The following is a 20,012-nucleotide window of genomic DNA, read 5'->3' as shown; positions in this document are numbered from 1 at the left end:
TAAAATAAGGAACTCGACTTCTACCAATTACCTCTATTAACTCCATCAAAAAACTACAAACCCGACTGGCCTTCAAATGGTAGATCGAGCAATTAGAAATTAGCAAATTACAAGGAGCAACCAAAGACGGTTTCACCTAATGAGAGATGTGCTTTGCTTGGCTATCGCCCAAGAAAGACTACACAGCAAGCCAACTGCAGAATTCCCATATGTAGCTTGGGGAAGTAATGATACTGGATAGCAAGCAACTAGAATTAGAACAAAGTGTAGACATTTAGAACAAGGATATAAAACAGGGCCAAGATTAGCAGAAAATCATAATTTACATCAATATAACCCATTTCATCACTTCATTTCTCACGACATGTAATAACAATGGTACAACAAAAGGACAAAAGGTGGTATATGCTTATGTTGTCCATTTTGCAACCACAGAACTAGATTAAATGATTAAAATGCCCTGTAACCTTCATAAATATGATTAATGATTATATGAATATATATAAATCAAGTAATCCTTTGAACTATCTTTAAGTAACCTTAGTATCTGAGTACATAATTTACACTTCATACAACTGATTACAAGTGCCACTGAACCACAGTTAACCGCACAGCAACACTACAATTGATTACAAGTGCCACTAAACCACGGTTTACCGCACAGCAACAGTAATAATATATGATGATGAGAAATGGTTATGCCGTTACTGTACAAACAAAATGCAAGATTCGCTTATTAAAATTGCTCAGGATAGTATATACGGCAAATAGGTGTCGCTTTTGAAGCCAAAAAATTGTTGGGGGATAGAGAAGGGAACCTATAAGTTGCAACTGCTATACATTTGGCCGGAAAGGGAGGGTGGGAAGAGAAATCTGGCTAAATATGATACAAAGAGGATACAAGAGGCTTTGGTGCAAGGACCTTTTGAGATGGGGGTAGCCACCATGTCAGTCTCATTTGAACGGGGAACAGATGACGGGAAAATTTTGAGCGGCTGCTTATCTAAATTACGGATCTTCATCTTACTATATAAGACAAATACCTCTTCTATATGAAATAGCTCAGGAGTTTCTCTTCCTTGATCCACCTTCACCATATAATTCATTCCATTGCAGGAGCTAAGCTCGTCTAAATTAAGGATCTTCATCTCACTATATAAGACAAATACCTCGTCTACATGAAATAGCTTAGGGAGCTTCTTTTCCTTGATCCTCCTTCACCATATAAGTCATTCCACTGCATGAGCTCATTCATGTTGGTGGACTCTGCTGAGAAGCTTGCACACACCTACATTCCATCACAATAATATCAGTAACAATCTCATAAATGACGGATCATATAATGACATCACAAATACAATAAATAACTATATAAGCCATCAGCAGTCCAACATTGCAACGTTATTATCAGCAACAATCTCTATAAACATATAACTATAACTTCTACTAAAAAGTATTTTTTTGAAGCTGTTAATTATTGTAACCAACTCAAAGCAGAGTGGACAGATTACCTGTTCTTGAGCATATTTAAAGTCGCTCATATTTAAAGGACGGACATCATCACCACTGTATAATACAGGTGATCTGCTCTCAGCTAAAGCTAAAGCTTTTTCCTGCAAAAAGAGCAACCATAAAAATCAACAAACCTCACACATATTAAATACATTGTAGGCTATATATATAATATCTTCAATTGTCTGATTGTCTCAATAATTCTAAAAAAGTCAATACTCTTTTGATCACTCTGCCAAATAGTATCAAGTATACCGGGTCAAAGATTATTGCACCGAAAAATCATAGGGTGACTGGATATCCACACAACAGTTATAAATAAAATTAGTGATTCTGATGCTAAGAGAAAATGACAATACCTTCTTCTCTGTCTCCAATATCTCTCGGATGGGACAATAGGCCGCAGTTACACAAAGATTCTGACCAACAATAAAAAAAAAAAAAAAAAAAAAAAAAAAAAAAAAAAAAAAACAAAATCACTACAAGTTTCAAACAAAAGGCGTAACAAAGAGCAAATAAAGGTATACAGTCAAAACCTTCAGGTCACTTCCAGAATATCCATCAGTCATATTTGCAACCACAGCCAGATCAACAACAGGTGCCAACTCTTCTTTAGCTAAAATTACACTCAAAATCTTTTGCCTATTAGGTGCATCTGGCAAGCCAATCATCAATCTGCCACAAGAACAAATACCAGACACATCAATTTACCACTTAATTATTCTTCTTAGTTAAAATACTGTATGAAAAAGTGAAGTAAGAAAAAGACCTCCGGGGTAGCCTCCTGATAACAGCTTCATCCAGGTCAAAAGGCCTATTTGTCGCTGCTAGCACCAACACACGTTCTCTATCCTTCGTACGCAAACCATCCCAATTCACCATAAACTCATTCTTCATCTTTCTCATAGCTTCATGCTCACCTGGATTTTCACGTCGTCCTAACATGCTATCAACCTAAAGCAACCATTTAATAAAATAAGCATACAAAAAATCAGGGAACACATAGGGAGGGGAAATTCCCCTTTCATCCATTTAACACAACAAACATCTCAACCGACCTCGTCAACAAAAATGACGCTGGGAGCTATCTTACTAGCTAGTGAGAACACTGCTTTGACATATTTCTCTCCTTCACCGAACCACTATCAGAAAAAACAGATTAACATATCAATATCGTAATGAAAAATTAGGCATAAAAAGTGCAGGCAAGTAAATGATTTTAAAAATATACCTTTGATGTGATGCTCGACATCGATATGTTGATGAAATTTGCACCAGCCTCTGTAGCAACAGCTTTTGCAAGCATAGTTTTTCCAGTACCAGGGGGGCCAAACAGCAGTATTCCCTTGCAAGGCTGAAGTAGAACAGTGACTTAAATTTTAGGAAACAGGATATAAAGAATTTGAAAACACAAATATTGTTAAGTAGCAAACCTTTGTCAATTGTCCTTTCGAGAATAGCTCTGGTCTTTGAAGAGGTAACATCACTAGTTCCTTTAATGTATCCTTCACATTTTCCAAAGCCCCAATATCATCAAAAGTAACTCCAATTTCACTAGCTGGAATAACATCAGTCAGAAGCTTCTTTTCAAATTCATTCTCAGTAACTACATCCTGAAAAACAAACAAACTGGTTCAAGTCTGATTAACTGAAAAGGAAATAAATATGCAAAAACCATCTTTCAATCTTTCACCCCAAACAAATATGCTGGTAGGTTCATTCACACGTATCTCAGCGAATGAACCGTCCAAGGAGGTTCAGATCTCTTGTCGAATCATTCTCAAAACATTCTTTTGCCAAGATTCAACAGAACAGGAAAGAGGTGCACATCTGATACCTTCAATGACTTCTTGGTACTCTTGGTTTCATTTTGAACACCATGCAAAATATTAAGCCCGTGCCTAATACTGCAAAAAGGAATTCAATATTTCACAAAGAGGATATTGATTTTAGAGATGTAAAACAACTGATTTTTAACTCTCTCTTACATAAGAGAGAGGAGGGGGGGGGGTGGGGGAGTTTGCAAGCCATAATATAACAACCTTTCGCTAGAAATAACGAGTTTCGAATCATTTACAGAAGGTTCGGCACAATGCATGAAGTGACGAGTTAACGCCCAACCAATTACTTTGTCTGCGTCTGAAAATTCAGAAGAACAAATATAAGACAAACCTTGTCATCTAATTAACCAAGACATAATTATAATCATGATCAGGAGACTAACTTTCATTAGAAAGTGCTTGATCCTTAATCGATAGTGTCTCAATATCATGACAGTCAATTCCAGTGCGGTTCAGTACCTATATTACACAAAACCACGATAATTAGTAAACCAAGCCTAGCCTAAACAGCAATCGATTTTCTCTGTGCGTAATTTAGAATACTAGGCCTACTAACTCGGGAAACAATTACTAATACGGAATGAGTTAGGACGAGCAACAAGGAGCTATCAGCTTAAATAGCTATTTTAATAAAACACATTGGTTCATACAAACTAACACACTAGTCATGACTTACAGATCGTATGCTAACAATGTTTGACTGTGCTTTTAGAGTTTCCATGTCACGCTCCAACTTCTGCTTCCAATCTAATAGAAGATTCTCATCCTATAACAAAACAGAAAGGTTATGATTGTATAAACTAAGGTAAATCCAAAGAAGCCATGAAAAGAGAATATCAATCAGTACCTGAGGCATCTGTATGGTGACTCTGTTTGTGAAAAGACGAGTTAGTTGTTTCATTATCTTGGATGTGTCCTTGTTGTTTCGATCGCTTAGCCGACCAAAATTGTCCTGAATCAAAAGAGATAATTACCCTTAGCAACGTGTTCAATTTCACGCACACGCACACGCACACACACATACACAGAGAGAAAGAGAGAGAAAAACATAGCAACAAGCTGAGCTAAGAAATTTTCCAGCTTGAAGCCAAGAAAATGTCTTTACTTAAGAGCTTGTGCTAAAGTCCTGCATCCTAAACCTATTAAAACGATCATTAGGATATAGGAGCACTGCTATTTCCAGAAAAATAACTAAGTTTTCCAAACATACTAAAATACAAAAATAAAATGTCAGTGAAGGATCACCTAAAGCAGAACAAAAAAAAAAAAAAAGCATACTCCTTCAAGCAATTTTCCTCCGATATGCTTTTCAAGAAATTAACAAAGAAAAATAAATAAATAATAAATAAAAGCACCAACAATTAATTGTACAGAAATCAGTCATATTAGCTGTTATATTTTACATATTTAATATGTTCGGTTTTTTGGTCGTGTTCAAAAATTCATCGTGTAACCATTAGTTTTTCAAAAATTCCCCACGACACCACATACCCAATACTAGATTTTCAAAAAAAATCACAACATAGATATGGGTTTTCAGAATAAATATTTTTGAACAATTTTTCTCCAATAAACAAAAACTTATCTGTCAAAATCCTTGCAATAAAATTAAGTTCAACTTTACATATTGAAGAAGTAATTTTATTCAGAAGGTACCCCTAAGGTTTTTAAATATTGTACACAAAGCTCCCACTAATTTTCAAAAACTCACCATGTAGTCACTGAGTTTTCAAAAAACCAATGACATTCCAACCTAATTAATCTCTCAATCCCATCACCCCTCTTCTCCTTTAAATTTTAAATATATTCCACCAAATCAATTGATAGAGAACAAGGGAAAAGGATGAAATAAAGAGGGCAGTAGGGTGTTTTGGGTGTTCGTGAGAAATCATTGAGTTAATATGTGTTATAGGGGGAAACAGGATAGGATTCTATGAATAGATATGAGAGGAGGAGGCATATAAGGTAGTGCAATATAATTCAGTTAGTAGTGTCTTGAGGAAGAAGATAGGTGAATTAGATACAGTAAACCTATAAACAAGAGAGCATCAGTAAGAGATTGGCATTATAAAATATTGTATGAGCAATTAGGGTTAGCATGTTATTCCTGTTTATAATCAATCAATCTCCTCTTCGGTTAATTCTTGCATTACTTCTCTAAACTCAATTCATAATTTCATAGATTATTGGTATTCAATTCAAATTATAAACCTTTAGGGGACCCTATGAATTTTAAAAACAATGTACCCAATGCATTTTTATTAAACCTGAGGGCCTTGAGGGGCAACCAGTAAAATTAATCAACAAGATACAATAACTCTTCTCTTATTGGTTCGGCAGTTTGTGCGGTAGAATGTAACCCTATCATTTTCTTCAAAAAAAAAATCAGGTACTTCAGGAGATAACACAAAAACATGTAAAAAAATTCTTTACGAACTGTCACAATTCAAATGTTCTTCCATGCTTGTGACGGTCAAGGCAGGCACAAGCAGATTCGACGACGAGATTTATCTGTTTTAGGGTTTTTGTGAATTTATCTGTTTAGGCCCTTTAGGGGTGTTATAAACATGTGGCGGGACTATATCTATAAAAACGTACAACACACAAAATCTAAACAAGGAGGCAAAAATGGGTTACAAGAATATGTGGTACACAAGTGTATATCTGGAATTGAGAGACCCAGACATGAAAATGGAAAACTCAGGATGAAGATCTGGAGTTAAACAATCAAAGAATCAATTTTAACTTTACCAAAAACCTAAACACGAAAGAATTCCATTTTAAACACCACGCACCAATGTTGTATAAAAAAGATATAATAATCAATAAACGAAGGTTTTGACAGGCATACCGGAAAAGCAAGATCAAGCAAAGCTGTGTGGTTGCTGCCAAATTTTGTAAATAACAATCCACCTGGATGAGACTGCAAAAACATTTGCGTTTCACAAAAGGAAATGTCATAAAATTAACAAATGTCTAATAGAGACTAAACATCAAGAAAGGTATTTAGAACAGCCTCAGATACATAAAATGACAGGATACCTTCTCTTTCCGACTGTCTGCGTGAGTGTGGGAGGCAATCACAACCAAGTTATCCGGCAGATTTTCAAGCTTGCTTTTAAGTTCCACATATGCCTCGGGATTCCCTGCCATGCACTTCTCCATATCTTTCAGAAACAGAATCACAGGGCCATCTTTACATTCATCTTTTGCAATCTACAGAGACATCAACAAGTTACAAAATGATGACAAGAAAGAAAAAAGACACCCGCATTACAAAAATTATATTCACCTCAAAAATTTCATTCACTGCAAGTCTGTCAGCATCATCACCACCCGAATTTTCCAAGCATAACGAATCAGCTAAAAGTAAACCATCAACCACCATTAAGCCAACGAAATAGAGAGAAGCAAATGTGAATGCAGACAATTTTAAGTGAAAATGCAAGAGAAGAGTGCCAGAAAGAAAATCACCTTGACAAAAGAAACCATGATCAGTTTCACAATTGCCTCCAAGATTGTTACCTTCAGGAACAGATTCATCAAATCTGACACCAATTTTGGAAGACTGGTTATCCTTGAAGACAAGGACAACCTTTCCTCGGTTACCATATGAAGGTCCCCTGCAAACACAAACAAAAAAGTAGAAGAAAATCAACCAAGAATATACAAGACACAGTGAAAAATTCAGGCATAAACAATTACATTTGGAAGCAAAAACCATCACTAACTACATAAATATTAGTCATTTCATTGCAATGGCCCAAAAGATTTGACTTGAAACATAAAGCAATTTGATGATAAATGAGAAATTATAAATCACCTCTGTTTCACAATATCCGCATTGCTTTGACTACATTTTTAGATAATTATTACTTAGTAATATATTGCTGGATTGGTTTCAATTTATATATTCAAAACAAAATATTTACAACTACCTCTGTCCCCAAATAAAAGTTCTATTAATCTTGGGCCTAAATTAAAGCCTCCTTTCTCCCATATAAATTGAATTATTCATATTTTAATCAACCAACCATCACTAGCACCTTTTCAAATTCACAAATAACCAGCCATTGCCATACCCCGACTATCTTGTATTTTCAATTTACCTTCAATCAATCAAACCCACTTTATATTTTTAAATTTTACCTTTCAACAAAACCACACTATCAACATTTTTAACTCAACTTCCTTATAAACAAGTGCAAAAGGTAAATGTGACTGTTCTTAGGGAGAAAAAGGAATATACGTGTAAAAATAAAATATATATAAAATGGTCAAAGATGTGCATTGGTAAACGTTAAAGTCAAAACAGTGCATGTGTTGTAAAACAGATGAGGTATATATGACAACTAGAAAACACGTATGGTAGCAACCCCCATATCACAATCCAAATACCTCCCCAAACATCATTCTCAGAAGATGAAGAAGGTCAAGGGGTGCGCTTCCTGACACATTCTGGAATGCACTATGGCAAGGCATTTTGGTCTGCGCCTTGACTCGCCTGGTGCCAACTATTTAGAACTAAGGACATCATAATTTAAACTGAAAGATAAACTACTGAAGAAATTGACATTTTGGTGAATTCAAAACGCCAAGACTGTAGCATTAGCAGCAGAATGGAATGAGAAGGCTGGTGATGATGTTGCTAGAAGTATCAATGAATGATACCATCAAACCGAAAACGATAGCAAACATAGCACAAGCAAGTTTTTCTACAGTAGTCAGAGTGCTCAAAAGGCAGTTACACTAAACATGTTTCAACTTTGGTATGTTGTGAACATGGTTCTAAAATGCGGTATCGGTCGCAATCGCGGAAGCGGTCGCGCTGATTCGGTAACGGAATTGATGCGTTGATCGCGGTTGTCGCGTAAGAATTTAACAATATATTTGTGTATTAAACTCTGTATTTTACAATGATTTTTCTCATAAATTTTAAAAATTTTACATATATATATATTTTTTAAATCTTATATTCTTATACACATATACTGCTATATTTCCCTTTTTACTACTACTACTACTCTGTAAGTCTGTATTCCTTACTCTTTATATTTTAGAATTAAACTCCCTTTTTTTGTGTGTGGGGCCTGGGTGGTAAAAAGGGAAAGAGAAGGGGTGGGGGGTCACGTGGGATGTGAGATAAGAAAAAAGCAGAAGAAAAGAGAATGGGTGGGGTTCGGTCAACTTCAAAAGAGGTGTCTGATAACCAGCTGTCCCCAACTCTACCCCATTTTATTTAAATTTTTTTTTATTCAGCCAGAGAAAAGTGCTAGACTTTTATGGAAGATTCAGAACCACTCGCCGGAAAAAGTTTAGAGAGCTTAAAACTCAGTGTTTTTTCTTCGGATTTTTGCTGGTAACGTTTGATGCAGCCGAATTTCAGTTCTTAACGGCCGTATCGGCCGAAATCGCGGAGTATTGTAAAGCAGCATGCTGAATTGGTAAATATCGTAACGGCAACTTCGAAATCCGTTACATCTCGGCCGATTCACGACGTAACGGCCGAGTTTTCGAACCATGGTTGTGAGTCATTGGCAACTACATTATCAATTTCCTATAAAATTAAAATATGGTGCAGCCACTCTCTCTCACTGTCTCAAACTTTTGTACAAGCTTATAGTTGAAAGACATCATGAAATGCAATTAAAACAAGGGCTCTAGAAGATACAGTGCAATGAGTCAACATCAATAAGAATCCGGACCAAATAAAAGGAAAAAAAAAGACATCAACATAGGCTTAATAATAAAGTGACTCCAATTACTTTGAACATACCTCAATGGCAATAAAGGTGGAACCCCAGAAGGCATTGGACCTAAAAATTTTACTCTATCCCCTGCACATGATTAAAAATTTATAAATAAGATTCTTAGACTAAGGCAAGACAAGAAATTACAACACATGGTAACACTCTAAACGAAAAAAGGCAATTCAATTCTTCATTATATTTGCATGGCTTAGAAACAGAAAAAATAATTTCCAACAAATAAAAATTATTTTTACTTGGCAAATAAACAATTCTAACCAGGCAAAATAAATTCCATTTAAGTACAAATCAGGTGTAGAGAACAAAGCCTCCTACAACTTTTTAGCTGGACTTCAAATGATTAATACCAATATTTAAAAACATGAATAAATAAAAACATAGCTTTTGCTTACATCATTTAAATTGTCAAATTGTACTTATCAAAAACAATATTATTACTATAGAGTATGTCATATTGTGCTAGAATAAAGTCATCCACAGTAAGTTATAAATTTCATACAATTGTGTAATTAATGATACAAAGGAGCAGGTTATTTAAGCTTTTACACAACATTGGATTCATTTAGACAAACAAAAATATAAAATATGAACGGAATTATAATCACGGATTAGCAATCGCGGGGGGACATCCTCCATTAGAGCTTTTTAATGTTCACTTTGAAATAACAAAACCCCCTCATTTCCATATTCAACCATATCACTAACCCTTTTATGTTCTATCCATCCCACTTCCCCACCCCTCCAACAGATGCCAGCCACCACCTCAGCTCCGATTTGAGTCCTTGACAATGGTGCAATTTAGTACTTAATAAGGTAAGGGAGAGTGATTCACTATTTGAGTTATATTAGTCTATTATCAACTACTACACCAGCTAACAATTCGACCATATCACTAACCCTTCTATGTTCTATCCATCCCACTTCCCCACCCCTCCAACAGATGCCAGCCACCACCTCAGCTCCGATTTGAGTCCTTGACAATGGTGCACTTTAGTACTTAATAAGGGTAAGGGAGAGTGATTCACTATTTGAGTTATATTAGTCTATTATCAAACTAATACACCAGCTAACAATTCATATCCTCAAGGACATGGTGCTTTGCAGGTGGTGAACAAATTCGGCCACAAATAACATCACTTTTCAGCCTCAAGGCCCTCAACAATAGAGGCTTATCAAAGCCAAGTACAGAGTTGGACAGGTTGTAGATTAGAGTGTACAAGCTAGTGTCTCTGTGGGGTCTGCGGTCAGGTAGGTGTTCACACCCTCCCCCCCCCCCCACCCTCTCTTCCGAGTCCATAAGACGGCTCCTCCATGCCTGATAAATATCAATTTAAATAATATACTTACAACACTGTCTCCAACAGGAAGAAGAAAATGTTCATACAATGAGAACTCAGAAAATAGATTGACATAAAAAAGACTTAAAAAATTACGGAGAAAGCAAGAGAATTATCTGAATTATTATGTTATAAATAAAAACAGTCTATATGAGTGAACCAGCCTAAAACAGATACATATGAAAAAAAATGTACAGGGAAATCAAGAGCAAGATATCGCCATTAGTATTTTACATAATCAACCTGTAAGAACCAGCCTAAATCAAATAGAATGATATCTTGGTAAAGAAGAAACATCAAGACAATAAAAGGTGAAGTACACACCTTCTTTGAAAATGTACTTTCTAGAAGATGCAGTTGATGCTTCTTGCTTTGGGAGTCGCTGAGCTGCAACAGCAGGTCCCGTAATCTCCGCCTCAACACTCGACGCTTGTTTCTTTTGTCGTAGAGAAGCCACAACTGATGAGCGTTTTGCATGAAGACTAGATTTCTCAGGTCTAGAGAGTTCTTTAGAAGTATCAGCTTCCTTTGCAGTTGGTCCCTGTGACAGTGAAAATCTTAGTTTTTGATACCTATCCTCCCCCAAGGAAGGAAAAATATAGATTAAAAAAAAAAAAAAAAAAGCATCGCCAAACCACCATGGTACAAAATCCTTAAATTGTAAGGAAAAGAAAAGGAACGGCAGCCAAAAAGCTCACCCCAGGCAGAAGAAGACTATCAACAACAAGAAGTCTTGCACCAAAATGCTTAGCTAGTGCCTTAGCTAAAGTTTCCTGATATATCTCTGAACCTGAAATGTATAACTCGGACATTAATGACACGAGAGTATGAAGATATTCACATAGACAAAAATCAGCAACGATGTTCAATAGCAGCTTCAGAATTTTTTACGAAGTAGCTTAAAACAGGAATATCATTACACGCACATGCAATTCTCATTAATGATACGAGAGTATAAAATACAGACAATAAATTGCAACTGTATTCAATAGCAGCTTCAGAATTTTTTACTAAGTAACTTAAAACAGGAAATCTTATCATCACACATAAACAATTCTCATTATCTAATATAAAAGTGATACCTAAATAACCTAATTAATGCTATTTGCAAATCAATCAGCTTCTTCCCAGAAGATCCTTTTTTATATCAGTTTCAAAAATCAGTAACTACACGTATATAATCATTTGCATTTACTTGAAAGAAGTTTGTGAGCGCGTGTTTTGAAAAAAAAGCTACAGTACCTGCAGGTCCAGATAAAAGTACCCTGGGGCACACAGTGGGAAGCTCTGACGCATACTTCAGCATTTTGCTACACTTCAAGGGTATGTATGCAGCAGCAACCAATACATTTTTAGTAGTCTCGCTGTTTCAGCACAAAATTCTATAAGAACTTAATGAAGACATGTACCAGTTCTCATGCTCACAAAATAATTGCCAATTGACTATGAAGAGAGTGAAAAAGGCATAACATCAAGATACAGTAAGTGCTAGAAAAGAAAGTAATAGGAATGATGTAAGAAAAAACAACATAGATATACAAGCACGGCAACAGGACATGATGTTCCCAGTTTGGATAATCACTTATCTCACTCTTCATGCACATACATACAAAAAGAATGAAGACCAAATCGATTAACAAAAAACGTAAGAAAGGCTGCACTATCAGTGGTAGGCCAAATCATACTACATAAGACTTCTTGACATACATAAAATCATATGCATAGCACATATGCATTGGGATGGGATCACATTAGAAAAGTACTTATAATACGCACATAGCAAGGATCAGAGTATCATTTTCTAACAGAACAATACCTACAACTTATGTTGAATACAGAAGTAGAAAGAAAAAAAAAAAAAAAAAAACTAAATCAGCCACATTGTCATGCCATTGTACTACACTGCCACCTTTTTCTCCATTGCCAACACCACACTACTGCCTAATAAACGACTCAATTTTTTCATTCACCACCTAGATCATCACATAAAGCACACAATTCATATTTAGTAAAATAAATCAATTGATGATCAGATGTTGAATTTCGATCATACACTGCAACCTCAGATCTAGATCCTCTTAAGCAAGTCACAATCAAGATATGGAGAAATTAATGAACCACTTCACCTCATAATTAAAGCCATTCGGAAAAAAGAGAATAAGATCCTTTCATAAACTCTCAAAGGGTGCTAAAGCCTGGACCAATTGTGATAAAGATATTGTAAAAGCAATCCAAACACCCGCTATAGCTGTCATCTTCAATGATCACAACCATCTAGTTGTTGTCAAGGATCAGTAACATTCATAAAATCCAAGCAACGGCAAATGAATGAGGCTAGCAGGTCCTTTGACCATTGACCTTTGTTGGCTAGTTTTGAGCATGTGTGATAGGTAATTTTGGTGGTGAGCATGGGATGGGGCAAAGTGAAAATTTGACAAGACAAAGGAACAACGAAAATTCAAAGAAGGGAGAGAGGGGGGAACAAGAGAGAGCAGAACTAGGGAAGAACAAATAACATGACAAGGGTTTCTAGACTTTTATGTTTCATTATAACCTCATAATTATTTTTCATCAGCTCAAAAGAAAAGTTGAATAAAAATACATCTCTTAAGGACACCTTTACCATTAACAACCATTAGATTTGGCTAATTTGGCAATCTACAAATCTCCTCACACTTGTTAAGTTAATCACTCTTCAGTGTGTGCTTGTGTGTATTATATGATTTCTCCATCATCAAATAAGTGCAACATTTCTTAGTTTTGGATCATGGGTCTCATTCATGCCTATCCCATGCCACTAAATAGAATTTATTAGAGAAAAATGAAGTAGTATGTAAACATAAATCATCAAATGTGTATGTGAATGTATATTATTATATTAACATAGACAAAAACCCACACACACTCATGAACAAGTGTATGTGTGGATTTTCCCAAACACACAGGTATACATGTGCAAGCATACACGCACGTGAATGAAAGTAGTAAGTATATAAGCGGTATATATGTAAAAGATACACAGTTACAGCATATACCATGTTATACTTGTACACGTAAGCAACAAAAAATTACAACAATAACAATTTGATTGAACAATACACTGACCAGTACACTATGTTACCCCAGACACAAGTATAAGAAAAGAATATGATATCCATGTGCCTATCACATCATGGCTAAAACGTTTTAGACATCAATAACTTTATTTAAGAGTTGGACAATGGAGCAACATCCAAGTACATAGCATTCGTGAAATATTAACTGATTTTCAAAATAAAAAAAAATAAAAAAATTGCATAGACTTCCCAATTATGTTGTTTGCAAAATTAATCATATATAAGACTAATAAGAGCAGATTTACTGATCTAAACCCCCAACTATCAGCTTATATCACGTATCTTCCTCTCCTCTTTCCCTCTCGTTTATATATATACCGACCTACATGCATGGTTTAATCACCTTCATTTACTTAACGAGAAGGAAAGCAACGTGTATGAACTCCCATTGGGAATGAGAAATCCAACCAGGGGAAAATCCCATGTTAAACAGGACACTAACCACTGAGATATCCTTCTCTGCCCAAAAAGAATCACTCCTTTCACAATTCACACTAATGACACACAATGTCTAAGCATATAAGATGAAGGTTACAAGCATCAAAGGAGAAAGACAGCACACAAAACAAGAGAAGATTAAAAAGCAGTTCTCTTCATAACTCAAACAGCAAATCTGGAGATCCTTAACGAGAGAAGAACAAATGGAATGCAAAGCAAATTTTAAAGTCACTAACCTCAGATAATATGGGAAATTTTCCAAGGATACATCAATATCACCAGCAGTAATAATAGCCTTCCGCAAAGTGTCTTTAAATGCTTGACGCCTGGTTGAAACAAAAGTTGGACGATCAAGATCCTTCAATAAATCCCTTATTTGCCTTTGCTCAGCCAATAATTTCGAGAGGCCGCTACTAAAATCAAAATCAGAGGTAGACGACCTTGCAAGCAGCTGCAAGAATGGCCTCAGTTCATTATTCGATCCAGCAACTGGTCCTTCTTCCGTGTCCAAGCCAGTACCCTTTGCCGCATCATCAATATTCATATTCTCATCAGACACAGGACCCACTTCCTTCTGATTCAGGGAGACACCATGATAGTCCTGATGTTCCAAGCTATCAGTCATTTCAACGTCACATATACCATTATCTGATGCCCCAGAAAGTGAACCCATAGCGGAGTCCTCGTCATTGCCTTTTGAGGGAGGAAGACGTGAAAGGCGTTTGCTATTTGACAACGAAGCCAGTACTCCAGCAGCAGCAGATGAAGACGAATCTCTTCCTTTTGCTTTTGTATCGTTTCCATTAGCTGGAGCACTCTGGGCTTCTAATATGGCCAATGAAGATGGTAAGCCAGGAGCAGCAAAAGTGTCCTTAGAGAGTTGCTGGAAAATCTGTAACTTTATTAAGGAAACTGGCTATGCAACAAGCACTCAACCCACTCCCTCGGTTTTCAGCAAGAAATCAATTGCTGAAGGTTAAAGCTTATACCAAGAGAAAAAAAAGGTAACCGCAAGGTAGATTGCCCACACCTAAACCCATAATATGCTGTTATGACTTATGAGGAAAAAGTATCAGTTTCACACAGACACACAAACAACAACAATAGCAAACACAAGTAACAATATATAAAACCACATCCCAAAAAAAAAAAAAAAAAAAGGGCTTGCCATGTAAACTAAAGATGAATATATTATTCCAAAAGGATACGTAAGCATATCTCCCAGTCCCAGCAGAGCCAAAAATCAATTCATCACCGCCAGTTACAGTAAGAGGTGAGGAACTCTTGCAATGGACCTTCCCATTTAGTTGCACAGCTCCTTTTCCTCCTGTAATTTCTAGTCTGATGATAGAGGAACTCCCTCGCTAAAATTTAAGAAATATAATGTGTTAGAAATCAAAACATGAAACAAAATGTCACTCCTTTGCTCCACTCTGTCTTTAGCATATAAATTGACTAATAAGTGTTCAAAATGCCCATACCTCTATGCGCTGAAGTTTGCATAATATTTTACTAACAGTAGGATCTTTCAACCAGAGGTCACATTGACGGCCATGACCAACAGTGAATTGAGAACCACGAATAAACTCGTGAGGATTCTGAGAAAACAAAATAGCCAGAACAAATAATCAATATTACTGCTACTGGAAGGACAAGCAACATTACGATTAGAAACATATTTGGTTAATCAGAAACTCTCTGTTAGGGTGAGAGGCTAGCTTTAAAAGCTCACATATGACTAAAACATCAATTTTCCAGAAGTACTCACAAAAAACTAAAAACGGCTAAAGATGTTGATACACCCTACCTAAGCCATAAAAACCAAGGAAAAAAGAAATTTATTTTAAATCATTTACTCAACATTTCCTAGGTCAAAACTAATACCAAATAAGATTCTCAATTCTAATCATCCAATCTACACCACACTGACACATTTCATGGAACAGCAAGTTGAGTCTACTAAAAAAACTTTTATTAGCAGGAACATCCTTGATTTAAATCCATGGTCCCACTATACAACAGAAGTGTATTATGAAGTGAACTAGTAAAAAGTGGATACTGAAGGGAGGACCTACAATGAGAAATATAGCATGGGACATATGGATACCAATTATTAAAAAAAGAAAGGAGCAAAAAGCTTGCCAGTAACCATCTCCTATTTGCAAGATATATTTTCTCATAAAATTACCGTTTTGTATCTACCCCCCAAATTCGTTAAATGTGTCTCCTTGGGTAACTACCTGAGAACTATTAACATAATGCTGAACAACCTTAATAGCCAAAGGGGAACTTTCTTAATATCATAATAAAAAAATAAAAAAAGCCAAAAATAAATAAAAAAATAAATAAATAAAAAAAAACCTATAAAGAACACAGTTGTGTACATTTATCAAAAGCATTATTCAATTGTCCAAATCCCTAAAACAAACCCATAACATCTATCCCCTTTCCAAGTCATAAAAATACAAATAACGGGCTTGTAATACAATCGTTTAACTTTTACACTATTTATATGCTCTACTTTGACTAGCTTTGATTATTTTCAGCTACAAAAATAGTCATATGGGATCTTTTTAGATTCATTTATACTATTTTAATATCTAATGTTTATAATTTTTACATATTGATAATAGATATTAATGCATCGGCAAGCGTGAAAAGAGAAGATCCCAACAGTGGGACCAACAGTGAATTGAGAACCACGAATAAACTCGTGAGGATTCTGAGAAAACAAAATAGCCAAAACAAATAATCAATATTACTGCTACTGGAAGGACAAGCAACATTACGATTAGAAACATATTTGGTTAATCAGAAACTCTCTGTTAGGGTTACCAATAAAAAGCTTTGCAATTCAGAATTTTCCAAATAGAGCCACAATGGAATAAGAGCCATATTCATCGGAAAATTCCAAAAGAATGGCGTAATTTTTTTATAGCCAACCTTAAAACAGGAGGTTTCTAAAATATTACATTTTTAAGTGGCAAAACAAAAAAAAAACGGCTATCCGTTCCATAAGATATTTTACACTTTCCACATATGTCCATTCTTTCTCATTCTTCACACTTATTAGGTAAATTTTTGGTTAATGAATTGCTACACTCCCCTTGCCCTATAAAGGGAACCACTTTCTGTCCACTTATGACCACATGCAGACATGCTACCCCACTTTTAACACTCCTTTTATTATTAATTTGTGCACAAATAATAACAATAAAGAACATTTAGTAGCATAGGTAGTACTCTGTATAAATTACATAAGTATTTGTCAATCACAAAAGTTTTATACCCAAACTCGATCAAGGCCAATAACTAGAAATGGTAATAATGAAAAGTAAAATAATTATTTAAATCAACAAATTGCACAATAAAAGACAATAATGATACTAATACATAGGTTTCATTGAACCTCAATTTACTATAATAACTAGCTTCTAGGCATTGCTAGTTTCCTTCAATATAAGGAAAAAATGACACATACCCCTTCGATGATAAGGAACACAACAGTTCAACAGCAAATATTACTATAATAACACAAATCAAAAAGTCATGGAAAGTAAACTATTCCTTCTATAGAGGCTCTTTATGCAATTTATATACTTATCCAGCATAGAGCTTTTTTTCATTTTCCTTGCCAATAAGCAATGGATCAGGATGTACATAGTCAAATAGTAGCACAAAGTTCAAGATTTTGAAAACATTCAAATTCAAATTGTTGCAACAATGATTTAAGCTAGCTAAACATATATTTTAATATATCATCAAAAATTCCTTAATAAATTTAAGCTTCAGCAAATACAAACCCATTATTGGCTTCACAAGCTACGATAAGCCATGAACTCATCAAATTCAACAAAAACCATAGTGAACTATTTCGTTCAAAATGTTTTAATAAGCAAGCATAGAAACAAATCAAATAATACAATTGTCAACCCCAGAACTCAATTCAAAAAGTAAGTCAAGACGTCCATTTGCCACCATCAAAACCCATAATTGGCTTCACCCATTACAGTAAGCCATAGATTCATCCAACTCAACAAAAACCACACTTATCACATTCACAACTTTTAGATTTAAAGTGATTAGACTGGTACACCAACGACAAAGACGATGCAAACATCAACCCCGAAACTCAATTCATAACTATGACACATAACATTCATTTGCCACCGCAAAACCACGATAAAAAGAGACTTTATTTTCTTGTACGGAAAAACCCCAGCAAAAGAACAATTCTTTACAGCACTAACCTCAGAAAACTGCGAAATGAGCTGCCCCCAAGCGGTGGGCTCGGTTCGAACATTCTTCTTTGGGCGTTGCCGCTTGACACCAGTCTTTGTTTCTTTCTCATCTACCACCGCATCCTCAATACCCCCTAAAGAAAACCCCCAAATTCAAAAACCATCAAATTAAACCCAAGAAACCCAATTCAATCAACAAAATCAAAACATACAAATCAACTAAAATCCTTACCTTTGACTTGAACAGCAGGAGATTTCTCAGAAAAATTCAAATCTGAGGGTTTATCGGAACCCGTAGCCGGCAGATCAGCGGATCCAACCTCAGGTGGGTCCCGCGATTCAGACCCCAATTGATTACCCGCCGCCGCAGTAGTCGTCACCTCTTCAACAGGCAGTTGTGAAACAGACTTATCCTCAGTCGACGATGACGCTTCCGAATCCTTAACCATAAATCAAATCAAAGCAATCAATTGATCAAATCCAAAGCAAAATCAAAAAACCAAAAACCCTAATTTTCGAAAAATTGAACCCAATCAAAAAATCAAACCTTGGAACGTTTGGAAGCAGGAAGAGGAGAATCAAGAGGACGTTTGGAAGAAGAAGAACTTCGGCGAGTTTCCACCATGATTAGGGTTACGAAGGAATTTCTCTCTCCTCTTGATTTTCGTCGTCTTCTTCTTCCTCTGATCTGAAGGATTTGGTTTTTAGAGAGAGAAAGAGATGGCGGATTAAGAGAGAGAGATGAAAATAGTTGCGGAAGATCAGTTGAAGAGCTTGTTCTGCGTTCCTTTTAGGTGAGTTTTTTATATTGTGTTTATTTTTTAGAGGTCTTGTGTTGCTAAATGCCGTTTTATTTCTTTTTACTTAATGCAGAAATGTTTTTTAAATAAGCTTTAAAAATTAGTTGTAACTTTAAGGTATTATTTGGAGATATAAAATATTTCAAAGTTGCAACTAATATTTAATAGAGGTAGTATATAAATAAAATATTTAAATATTTAATGTCTAAATCATCCTTATCTGAAAAATCCTTAATTGTCTTCTTTCAAAAAAATCCTTAATTGTCTTTCTTCCAAAAAAAAAAAAAAAAAAAAAAAAAAAGCCTTAATTGTCAACCATATACGAGCATTTCTTATTTTTTGGAAATTATTCCGTGTACTCTTAAGGTTTTAAAAAATACACCGTGTACCCTTGAGGTTTGTAAAAACTTGCGCCAAATACTCCTAAACTCATAACAAAGTTAATTTTGTTAAATTGAGACCCCCTAAGTATCAAATTCTATTAAATTATTACATTGTAATGCTAAACCATTTAATTATCAAGCAAACTTAATTAATAAATCACATTCTAACACCCAAAAGTTTAGGATTTAGAATGATCGATGGAGTTCAAATTTTTGATGTAATTTATGCTTTTAGGCGGTTTTACTTCATAAATATAAAGTACTGAAAATGAGTCAGTGAGCATGATTTTAGTTTAATAAGTCAATAATATGTGCATTTGTTAGACGATCAAGGTATTTGGTGCATTTTTTTTACAAAACTTAGGAGTACATGGTGCATTTGAAAGTTTTAAGGGATACACAGAATAATTTCCCTTTTTAAAAAAAATGGTGAGGAGAAGGCCCATTCTAGTTGCATGGAAAATATGTATGTATAAGGAAATGTGTAAAAAAAAATTAATTATATTATTTAAGAAATAGTTAAAACGTAACCCTTTAAGGGGGAACGCCAAAAAAGGCAAACATAATCCTCTTTTA

At 35.2% G+C, this 20,012-nt stretch overlaps 1 protein-coding gene across 2 annotated transcripts; it reads right to left on the bottom strand.

Annotated features, from left to right (window-relative positions):
- Nucleotides 1-442: 442 nt before the first annotated feature.
- On the bottom strand, nt 443-19,087 carry LOC110739217. 2 transcript variants are annotated; one of them, XM_021919672.1, is made up of 28 exons: nt 18,801-19,087; nt 18,486-18,693; nt 18,263-18,387; nt 15,494-15,610; nt 15,221-15,376; nt 14,453-14,904; nt 14,249-14,338; nt 11,701-11,822; nt 11,157-11,248; nt 10,783-10,999; nt 9,130-9,190; nt 6,828-6,976; nt 6,646-6,716; nt 6,396-6,569; nt 6,205-6,276; nt 4,201-4,305; nt 4,030-4,119; nt 3,737-3,812; nt 3,555-3,651; nt 3,350-3,419; nt 2,946-3,125; nt 2,744-2,866; nt 2,571-2,654; nt 2,282-2,466; nt 2,049-2,187; nt 1,872-1,931; nt 1,512-1,613; nt 443-1,288 (listed from the first exon to the last, which is right to left on the bottom strand). In XM_021919672.1, the coding sequence occupies exons 1-28, from the start codon at nt 18,876-18,878 to the stop codon at nt 1,175-1,177; spliced, it is 3,609 nt and encodes a 1,202-aa protein (XP_021775364.1). In that variant the 5' UTR covers nt 18,879-19,087; the 3' UTR covers nt 443-1,174. The 2 variants fall into 2 exon arrangements, with proteins under 2 accessions (XP_021775364.1, XP_021775363.1); XM_021919671.1 differs by having other exon boundaries at nt 14,249-14,904.
- Between the last annotated feature and the right edge of the window lie 925 nt (nt 19,088-20,012).

This window comes from Chenopodium quinoa, unplaced genomic scaffold (genome assembly GCF_001683475.1).
Source record: "Chenopodium quinoa cultivar QQ74 unplaced genomic scaffold, ASM168347v1, whole genome shotgun sequence".
NCBI lineage: Eukaryota > Viridiplantae > Streptophyta > Magnoliopsida > Caryophyllales > Amaranthaceae > Chenopodium > Chenopodium quinoa.
The sequence above is the reverse complement of the archived record's forward strand: the minus strand, read 5'-3'. Positions and strand labels throughout refer to the sequence as shown.